At 41.5% G+C, this 11,024-nt stretch overlaps 1 protein-coding gene across 6 annotated transcripts in view; it reads left to right on the forward strand.

Annotated features, from left to right (window-relative positions):
• slc44a1b (solute carrier family 44 member 1b) overlaps positions 1-11,024 on the forward strand; it is a 34,590-nt gene that overhangs the window by 14,175 nt on the left and 9,391 nt on the right. For all 6 annotated transcript variants that reach the window (XM_085285740.1, XM_085285758.1, XM_085285767.1 and 3 more), the window contains exons 5-14: positions 1,631-1,724; positions 1,805-1,974; positions 2,098-2,187; positions 2,277-2,434; positions 2,520-2,706; positions 3,196-3,364; positions 4,975-5,131; positions 6,148-6,231; positions 6,307-6,444; positions 7,110-7,346. In XM_085285740.1, the coding sequence (XP_085141866.1) occupies positions 1,631-1,724; positions 1,805-1,974; positions 2,098-2,187; positions 2,277-2,434; positions 2,520-2,706; positions 3,196-3,364; positions 4,975-5,131; positions 6,148-6,231; positions 6,307-6,444; positions 7,110-7,346 (1,484 nt within the window). The remainder of the gene's footprint in view (positions 1-1,630; positions 1,725-1,804; positions 1,975-2,097; positions 2,188-2,276; positions 2,435-2,519; positions 2,707-3,195; positions 3,365-4,974; positions 5,132-6,147; positions 6,232-6,306; positions 6,445-7,109; positions 7,347-11,024) is intronic.

Consider the following 11,024-nt stretch of genomic DNA (forward strand, 5'->3'; position numbering starts at 1 on the left):
TGTCTGCTTGACGTTTATTCAGCTGTGTAAAAACTATAACTTTAATCTCAGACAAACCGATTTACTCAGGAACAAATAAAATACAAAAAAAAAAAAAAGCCAAACAACAACATTTTTAATTTATCTAAGTGACTCATATATATTTAACCTGAGTCGCGAAAGACGGCGGTGGGTTAGAAAACAATTTGCTGGGAGTCCGGTGTTCTCACGGCGCTAGTGACCTAGCCCCCGGCTAGCTATCGAGCTAGTGGGTAACAGACGTCTCCGAAAACGTCGGAGCGCTTTTGAAAATATGTGGTGTCCTGATAAACTGAGCCGATATTTGAGGTTTACACAGCTACATTCTCGCCTGAAAATACGTTAAACGTTTATTTTCTGACCCAGAAAGAATAATAAGAGTAATATTAAAACTAACTAGCTGCCGCCATTGTTGGAAACTAAGCTGGGCCGCGCTATGATTTCTGGGACACAGCTGCTTCTTCTTCTTCGGGGTTTAACGGCAGCTGGCATCCTTGTACATGCAGTGCTGCCATCTTCTGTTTCAGTCCGTTATTACACTCTTAAATCCTGCTATTATTCCTGCGTCTTTTGGGATCTTACAAAGCTTCAAACGACGTGTCGACTATTAAATCAGTCGTCGACGATTTTGATAGTCGACGTAATCGTGACTAGTCGACAAATCGTGGCAGCCCTACTTCTCATACTAATAACTTAACTGACAATCTCTGACACTTTGCAATTTGACAATCTTGATCCAATTCATGCATTTTTGTTTTGCAGGTTTCTCAAGGACGCAGAAAGCAATATGTAGTTAAAATGGTGTCAGTGTTTCAGTGTTTTGACACAATGACATTCAAAGCTTTTTCCCAGTTTACATTCAGTGAATTTTCATAATGATAATCACGCTTCTGGATGTTCAGGCCAGGGCACAATTTGATTGCAAAAATGTTAAAAGATGTTAATGTTGTTTCAACATTATACAATAAGCATAGAACAACTTTTAACCTTGTTAAAATGTAAAAGTGGGATTGTGCCACCTAAAGATTCAACTGCCAGGAGGCTGAGGCGCTGGCACCTGCCAGTATTTTATAAAGTTTATTTTACTGAGTGCTTTGAGTGCTCAGTGAGAGTAGAAAAGCGCTATATAAGAACCAGTCCATTTACCATTTATCTGAATTGTCCTGTGAAGGACTTTGTTCTGAAAAACAGTTTATAAATAAAGATTATTATTATGTTTTATTGTTTTTAAAATGGTTAAGCCAGTAAAAACCTATTTCAGGAACTGTTTGATTTACCGAAACAGATGTGCTTCCATTAGGTCATGCATATTGTCTGCAAACATCATCTGATGCTGTTGGCATAAACAAAATTATATTATCAACATATAGGGATAGTTGATGGTCAGTGTATCCTGTTGTTAACCCATAGATTTGTGGGTATGATTCTACAGTTACTGCAAAAGTGGAATTGCTAGTGTAAACAGCAGCGGTAGCAGAGGACCATCCCAGTGAGACTTTAAAGAACTAGGATCATTAAACCTTGTCAAAGACCTTCTCTGCATCTAAAGGGCCGTATTAGAAGTTATTTTATTATTATTTAAAATATGATGGTAGTTTTTTTTTTCTTTCAGGTTCTGAGCTGTGCTCCTATGAGTTAGCAGCTCATAGATATCCTGTTCTCGAACAGAGGACCACTAAATGCCCCAAACTACCTGTTCCACCCAGGTATGTAGCAGCTTTTCACCCCAAAGTCGCTTGCTTTTTTGCTTTTTCTGTGACCTCTGACCTCTGTCTTCCATTCTCAGTAAACCGCTGCCCGTGTTTAATCGCTGCACTCCGGTGGACATCTCCTGCTACGCAAGGTTTGCTGAGGCTGTGGTGACGTTTGTCGGGGATAACAGTGTTCTGCACCGACTGATCGCTGGCGTCGCTGCCAGTAAAGAGATCATCATCGGACTTTGTGTCCTCGCACTGTGTGAGAACAAGCATCAAACTCTAAGATGAAAATCTAATTCTCATATGGAAGTGCCAAAAACTGCAGTTCTTCTAATGGCCACTTGAGACTCTAACATCACTTTTATTTGCCTGTCTTTTTCAGTCCTCTCCATGATCCTCATGGTGATCATTCGTTACATCTCTGCTGTCCTCGTCTGGATCCTCACCTCACTGGTTGTCCTTGGATCCCTTGGTGAGATCACTTCCTGTCTGTTTGTTGCATTAAAAGATGTAAACAGATGAAATGTGTCTGAAATCAGGGCTCTGCTTTTTGTGTCTAAGCGGGGACTAGTGTGCTCTGGTGGCTCTACATTGACTACCGGCTATACGGGAACGACACTTCCTCTAAAGTACTGAAGGAAGCGAAGGAGGAGGTGGAGGTCACCAGAGATAGCGGACAGGCACTACTTGTCTATGCCGTTGCTGCCACTGTATTCACTGTATGTACTCGACATCAAACAGAGCATAGAAAGTGTGATCGATTGGTGTTTTAAACCCGAGACTGACTGTGTGTTTTGTCTCCAGATCATCCTTCTGCTGCTGATGCTCTTCATGAGGAAACGAGTAGCTCTGACCATCGCTCTGTTCCACGTAGCAGGAAAAGTCTTCATACACCTCCCCCTCCTCACCCTGCAGCCCTTTGTCACCTTCTTTGCCCTCCTGCTCTTTTGGATCTACTGGATCCTGGTCCTTCTCTTCTTGGGAACCACCGGTCAGTTGCAGCAGTCAAAGAGAAAAGCTGACATCATAAACACGGAGCTGTCCCTCTGATGTGCTCATTTCTAATCCTATCTCTCCTGGTTACTCCCAGTGAACATCTTAACACCTTCAACTCTGCTACTGCTACCTTGGCCTCCTGTCTTCAGTTTAAACTACAATGCTGTTAGATATTCGTCTTTGTTTTGCTAATAAGTCAAACAGCTGGTACATATTTGGTTGAACCCCCCCCACCCCCCAATCACATACACATGTTCACATGTCCAGTTTCTCTCTGTTCTTGTTGTACCTTTTGGTTGTAGTGACTCATTCGTAAATCGTTTATCCTATAAATTGTGCTTGAACCAATTTGGGCGAATCGCGGTACCCGAAACTGTCTCTGTGGATTTATGTTTCTGTTGAACGTTGAATGTAAAGTAGCAGATTTCATTTAGTTTTAGTCATCAAATTATTCTTTCTCTCTTTGCTCTGTGTGGTCGTTCAGGTAACCCCGTACAGAACGAGGAGACGGGGCTGACGGAGTTCAGACTGACCGGTCCTCTTCAGTACTTGACCTGGTACCATGCTGTGGGCCTGGTCTGGATCAGTGAGTTCATCCTGGCCTGTCAGCAGATGACTGTGGCCGGTGCTGTGGTCACGTACTATTTCACAAGGTGAGTCCATACTACACTTTACATACCTTTTTCATACTTGATATTTCACTGGAGAATTTGGTATATGATGGTATTTAAATAGAAAAGACAGCTTCTTTTCGCCTGAGACACTGACTGTAATCGATGTAGTAAAGCAACATGGTGGAAAGTGGATAAAATCAGCTTGGATACTTTTAAGAAAATGAACAGCTGGTCTGTAGGTATTTGGACAATGACAGCAGGATCATGTGTCTCTCTTTCTCCATACCTTTCTTTAGCAATCGTTCTGGTATAAATTTATCTGTGCAGGCTCATTAGCTGTTTTGTCATAAAGTCTAATCTAAGATAAGATGACCTTTATTAGTCCCACACGTGGGAAATTTGTTTTGTTACAAAGTGGACAGTGCAAAGTTACATAGCAAAAATTAGAAAAACACTGGAATAAGATAAGAATAAGATACTGTACACAACTGTACACAATAGAATAGCATAAAATAAAATACTATATATAATAGAATAAAATAGAATACAAATGCTATATACAACTGAGTATAATACAACGATGCCAGAAAAGAGTATTGCACTTAGTATTATTGCTTTTGCACATGTGTGGATGTGTGTGTTTGGTCAGTTGGAGTCTTTGTTGTACAGTCTGACAGCAGTGGGGAGGAAAGACCTGCCCACACCGTGGGTGCCGCAGCCACTGAAGGAGCTGCTCAGTGCTCTCAGAGTCTCCTGCATGTGATGGGAGATGTTGTCCAACAGGGATGACAGCTTAGCCACCATTCTCCTGTCACTCACCACCTCCACTTGTCAAGAGGGCATCCTAGAACAGAGCTGGCCCTCCTGTTCAGTCTCTTCCTGTCCCCAGCTGAGATGCTGCCACCCCTGCAGACCACACCATAAAAGATGGCTGAGGCCAACCCAGAGTCATAGAAGCGCTTCAGTAGTGGGCCCTTCACTCCAAACGACCTAAGTCTCCGCAGCAGCTACAGCCTGCTCTGCCCTTTTCTGTAGAGGGCGTCTGAGTTATGAGTCCAGTCCAGTTTATTGTTCAGATGAACACCAAGGTACCTGTAGCTGTCCAGAGTCTCAATGTCCATACCTTGAATGTTTAGTGGTTGCAGTGGAGGATGTTTGTGCCTGCAGACGTCTACCACCAGCTCCTTGGTTTTACTAGTGTTGATCTGGAGGTAGTTCTGCTGGCTAATCTGGTCCTCTTGTTGGTTGTAAGCAGTGGGTTGCAGCTTGGTTACAAGAAGCTACAAAAAGATAATATTTTTGAAGGTTTCTCTTGATTGTAGACATTGGCCGTGATACTTCTAGAGAGTGCGCTTCAGTCATATCGTAATTGTTTGAAGTAAAGTACACTGTGGAGGTGTACAGAGTCAAAATTACAAAAAAATTATTATGCTTGTTTTATCTCAAGGTATTAAAATCATACTGTCTGTATTTCTAGTCACTCTGGTATACAATGACAGCATAATACTGCATCTTTTTAGCCTGCCTTTTTAAACTCTGGATTTCCGAGTGGATTCTCCACATGTGTACCCCCTCGTTTCAGGAAACATAAAGGTTCTTCTAAATGTCTCATGGCAGGAAAGACTCTTAACCAGGACTTTGTGTTTCAGGGACAAGAACCGACTCCCAGTGACTCCAATCCTGTCCTCAGTCCTGAGGCTGGTCCGGTACCACCTGGGCACAGTTGCGAAAGGATCCTTCATCATCACACTGGTCAAGATCCCACGACTCATCCTCATGTACATCCATAATCAGCTCAAAGGAAAGGTACAAAAAGTTTATTTACTAGACTGTTAAGATAAGATAAACCTTTATTAGTCCCACATCTAGGAAATTTTTTGTGTCACAGCAGAAAGTGGACAGTGCAAAGTTACAGCAGCAAAAATTAAGAAAAACAATGGAATAGAATAAGATAAAAGAATAACATACTATATAAAAATAGAATAAAATGCTATAACTAGCGCAAAGCAGTAGTGCATGATGGCAGAATATAATTGCTAAGACTTAAGTTAGAAAGTTACAAGAAGAGAGGAAAGAGGAAATAAGAAAAAAGCTCAGAAATGAGCAGAGCTGCCGTAACAGGCTGCCACACGCCAGAAATCCAACGCTGAAAAAATTAGTTTTCACTTCTACTAAACATGAAGTAATAAAGCAATAAGATGCAAACAAAATACCTAAAATCAAAGTTTTATTTATTCAAATAAATAATTTTTAAAGAGGACAGTGCTTAGTGTAAACTGAATATATACCAACCAAGTAAATGTTATTTCACCAGATCCCATTAAATTGATTTTATGTAACAATTAGTTAAAGAAAGCATTTAGGCAGATTTTCTCTTTTTCTGTATGCCCTCTTGAAACTCCTGATGAATCCTGAGATGTGCATAGGTTTATGGATTTTATTTCTCAGTAGGGAACCTTACCATGACACTGTCACTTACAAGAACAATGTGAACCTGTCAGTGGCGAACACACTGTTGCTAAGATTACACGGAAGTGATTCATTGAACAGTTTCACCAATTATGATCAATCTGGAAAAAAAACATCAGAAGAATGACTTGATGTCCTTTAAAGGTTTGGTAACAATACGAAGGGCATCTGTCTGTATGCTGATGATGTTTTGGTGTTCAAACAGAAGTCTCCTCGTCACTACAACAACATTTCTGTTGCATTAACAACTCGTTCATCCTTTTTAAAAATGATTACATGTACAGTGTGTTGTATGTGACATGTAAACATAAATACATTTTATGTATAACCTGATATTATCTGTTGTTTATCAGGAGAATGCGTGCGCTCGCTGTATGCTGAAAACTTGTATCTGTTGTCTGTGGTGTTTGGAGAAGTGCCTCAACTATCTCAATCAGGTAATACTCCACCCTCTTCTCTTCTCTTCTCTTCATTGATATGATCATCTCACCATGTCTGGTTTTATTTCCCAGAATGCATATGCAGCCACAGCCATCAACAGCACCAGTTTCTGCACGTCTGCACGTGATGCCTTCGTGATCCTGGTAGAAAACGCGCTGCGAGTCGCCACAATAAACGCCATTGGAGACTTTGTGCTCTTCCTGGGGAAGGTGAGGCGGGAGCTTGATTTTTCATTTTTCCTGCCAGTTTGTGCTGCTTTGGAGGAAGGATCTTCACTTTGAGTGTGATCACCTAACTGGATGTTGCTGTAAGAGAGCTTCGAGTGCTCAGCTACAGCAGAAAAGCACTATATAAGAACCAGTCCATTTTCCATTTACAGTTCTGTGGGATTAAGTTCAGAATTTCCAAAACATTGACTTTAAACACTTTTACTGGTCCCGTGAAATGAGATTTGATGCCATGCCTAAATTTTTTTTCTATACTATACGTATACGCCAGTATAGGTGGGGAAAGGAGCTATTAGCTAGCCAGATCCAGAAACAGTGCTATTATGTTCGTCTTCCTTCCTTTTCTTTGCATTTGTTTTTTAGCTGTAAAATCTAGTGGCAGGGAGGGCTTTCATCTTGGCTTTTGTCCACCATTCTCCTGTCACTCACAGACAGATAAATTTCTAGCTTACAAACACCCCAGCAGAGCTGGAGCTGATGTTGACTTGTAGGTTACCTGTCTAAGGTGTTCTCGGGAGCTCTGTTGCTTTTTGTCTTTAGTAGAAAAAAAGTAGCTAGTGAACTTTGAAGCATCACGGCATATGGACAGTGGATTTCAGTTTTTCTTTTCCCACCTGTCATCAGTTTATTTGAATATATCTCCTCAGATCCTGATTGTGACGACGACGGCGTTCGCTGGAGTCCTCCTCCTGAACTACCAGCGGGATTACGCAGAGTGGCTGCTGCCGCTCATCATCGTGTGTCTTTTCTCCTTCCTGGTGGCCCACTGCTTCCTGTCCATCTTTGAGATTGTGGTGGACGTCCTCTTCCTCTGCTTCGCCATTGATACAAAGTACAACGACGGCACTCCAGGGAAGGAGTTCTTCATGGACAAAGCTCTGATGGTGAGATCTTTCGTCTGTCTCCCTCAGAGCTCGGTGAATTTACTAAAAGGACTGATATGGTAACATTCAACTCTGAAAATATGCTAGTGTAATGATGACCTGCAGCAATGTTCCCTCTATGCTGCGCGCATGCGCAATTGCGCACTGCTGGCACGGTCTCTGCGCACAGAAAATCTGCATTGCGTTAAAACTTTAACAATTCTGTTTTGCAGTGTTAGTCAGTAAGTGACTGGCTGCTGGGATTAGAACGATGCCACCTTATCCCATAGTCCAGCCAATAATGCGATTCACATTCGTATATACGCAGCTAATCAACGTCGTTGACAGGCTATGACAGCGTCCTTATGTGCCGACACCGGTGTTTTAGCTAGCAAAGCAGCGTGGCTGATGTGGAGTGAAGCCATGTTAATGACAACGTGGAGATGTGAGCAGGACAGACGGAACAATTGACGGGAAAAGTGTGGACTTTATACCAGTTTTTAAATTGTGTTGATAGACCACGTAAAACCAGAGTTATGATAAAAATATATGCAATGTTTGGTTTTCTTCCTTAATACTATCGTTGTTTATATTTACTGCGGGAAGAAACGGCGTTTTATAAGGAAAACGCTCGAAAGCCTGTGAGCAAAAACAAAAACAAAAACAAAAACATGGAGGAAGTGGAAAGAAAGGCTCTTGGCTCTTTCAAAGGAAGAGTACCCAGCCACTGGTACAGATATGTAGACGACACCTGGGTCAAAATCAAGACACAAGAAGTGGAATCCTTCACTGCGCACATTAACGCCGTGGATAAAAACATCAAGTTCACCAGGGAAGACACAAAGGATAACTGTTTGCCTTTCCTGGACTGCGCTGTGCACATTGAAGAGAACGGCAACCTCAACATCGAAGTTTACCGGAAGCCCACACACACGGACCAGTACCTCCTGTTCGACTCCCATCACCCTCTGGAACACAAACTTGGGGTAATCAGGACCCTACACCACCGGGCAGAACATGTTCCCTCTAAGCCTGAAGGGAAAAAGAAGGAACACACACATGTAAAGGAAGCACTTAAAACATACGGTTATCCTAATTGGGCATTTATCAAGTCAGCAAAGATGCACAGAAAAGAAGATCAGACACCAGCGAAGGAGGATAAGAAGGACAGACGCAGCAACATTGTCATCCCCTATGTAGCCGGTGTATCAGAGAAACTCAGGAGAGTTTTCTCCAAGCATGACATTCCAGTAGAGCAGGGCGATATGGCCAAAAATATTTATCACGATATATTTGAAAATTTGCGATAACGATTTAACTGACGATATAATTGATGTGAGACAAAATACAACTCCACAACATTACTAGCGCAAAAAGACAACCTTCCATTTATTTTCACTTAAACAAGAAGCTGGTTTTTATGTACATTAAAGCTTTATAAATTGTAACAGTGCAAATGCAAATTCCTTGCTGAAAGTTTAACCAAAAGGCATTTCCAGTAGAAATGGGCTGACATATCCTGAGCATAACCATGTATAATATCCACTGAAGTTAAAAAGAGGTGCTTTGCAACATTAAACTGTAGTGTGCAGTACGTATTTTTCGGACCATAAGGTGCACGGGATTATAACGCACATTAAGTGAAACAAAACAGTCAGATAAATCAAACTTTATTAAACTCATTCTTCTTCCTTCCTCCACTTCTGTACCATTGATTCATTAATGTTGAATTCTCTGGCAGCTGCTCTATTCCCATGTTGTTGCAGTATATTAATGACTAACCTTGTATTGTGGATGGATTATCTCAGTTGTGGAAAAGTGTTAGTGTTTGTCCTCCAGCTTCACTGTTTATGTTATGCTAACGTAGCTGTGTCGCTAGCAGTCGTTATTATATACCAGCTAGCCCAACTTCAGTAACCCTACAAACGTCACTGCTGTTTAGTTTCCTGTCTTCATTTATGTTGGAAGTGAAAGCAGAGCTGTACGTTTGAATTTTTTCAGAAATCTCTCAGTCAGAACATGCGGTTGTTCAGTGATGACACGACGAATCCTACTTCCGGGTCTAAAGTAGTCTGCGTTTAATATGGCTTTTGTGTTGTTAACATGTATTTTCTGATATTTGATCTCAAAAAGCTCCTAAAACAGTCAGTGATCCCTGTTGACCTCCCTCGGCTTTTATTACCGCTAATCATTTATTTAAGCTCAGTTTTTAAAACCTTAGGATGTAACTACAGCCCAGCCCATGCAGCAGTATATGAATGACTAACCTCGTATTATGGATGGATTATCTCAGTTGTTCTCCTGGCTGAAGTTTGGTCCTTTTACAGCATCCTGCCATGCGATTACATTTGTTCCTGACCACCGAGAAAACTCACGTTAACTTTTATCGAGTGGAAAAAAAGTTAGCTTGTTTATATTATGCTAACATAGCTGTGTCGCTAGCGGTCACGTAGCAAATCATTATATACCAGCTAGCCCAACTTCAGTAACCCTACAAACGTCACTGCTGTTTAGTTTTCTGTCTTCATTTATGCTGGAAGTGATAGCAGAGCTGTACGTTTTAATTTGTTTCCAAAACCCCGCAGTCAGGACATGCTATATTGTATTTAGATAGAAGCTAGCGAGCTAACACCCTGCTAACTTCTAACTCCGTTAAATGTCATAAATTCCGTTTTCATGGATGCCTGGATGTTAAACTCAATTGTTACACCTGGTAGAGCAGAACGCTGATCATTTTATTAAAGATGAAAGACTTTAGACAGTTTTTCAACTCTCAGTAATGCCATAGTGATCGTTTGATATATGGACCTGCAGCGGAGTTTAGACCCAGACACGGCTAGTGACGTCAGACTGAACAACCGGATATCATGCTTAGGTAACTAGCGAAACTAGCGAGCTAACTTCCACTAGCTTCCTGCTAACTTCTAACTCAGTTAAATGTAATAAATTTTGTTTTCATGGATGCCTGGAAGTTAAACTTCATAGTTACACCTGGTAAAGCAGCAATGCTGATCGTTTTATTAAAGATGAAAGAATTTAGAGAGTTTTAAACTCTCAGTGATGCTGCAGTGTTGTTTGACCTGAAACATACGGAGTTTAGGACCCAGATTACTCCCAGATTTAAGAGCATCTTAGTCTGACAATAACGACGGCCGCTTGCATGTTCTGCAAAAAAAAAAAAAGTGCTTTGTCGTGTATCTGACGGACAAACACCAAACCAGTTCCACATCACTGAAGTTGCACCATTTTTACAAACCAATTCTGGTTCATCTGTTTCACTCAACAATCGGCCATGTGCGTATGAAAACAAAGGCACTGCGCATGCGCGGTTTACTCATATTCTATTGCGATATTTCATTTTCCTATCGTTGCCTAACATTATACCGGTATTACCGTGAACGGTATAATATGGCCCAGCCCTACATTCCAGTGTACTTCAGACCCAGCAACACACTCAGACAAAAACTGGTTCACCCGAAAGACAAAACTCCAAAACACAAACTTAACAACGTGGTGTATGCTGTACAGTGCAGCGAGGAATGCCCAGACCTCTATGTCGGAGAGACCAAACAGCCACTTCACAAGCGCATGGCACAACACAGAAGAGCCACCTCCACAGGACAAGACTCAGCAGTCCATCTGCATCTTAAGGATAAAGGACACTCTTTCGAGGATGCCAACGTTCACATTTTGGACAGA

The sequence above is a fragment of the Mchenga conophoros genome, linkage group LG2 (genome assembly GCF_057382185.1).
Source record: "Mchenga conophoros isolate Kocher_MC1m ecotype Shallow Benthic linkage group LG2, M_conophoros_male_GT1.1, whole genome shotgun sequence".
Lineage (NCBI taxonomy): Eukaryota > Metazoa > Chordata > Actinopteri > Cichliformes > Cichlidae > Mchenga > Mchenga conophoros.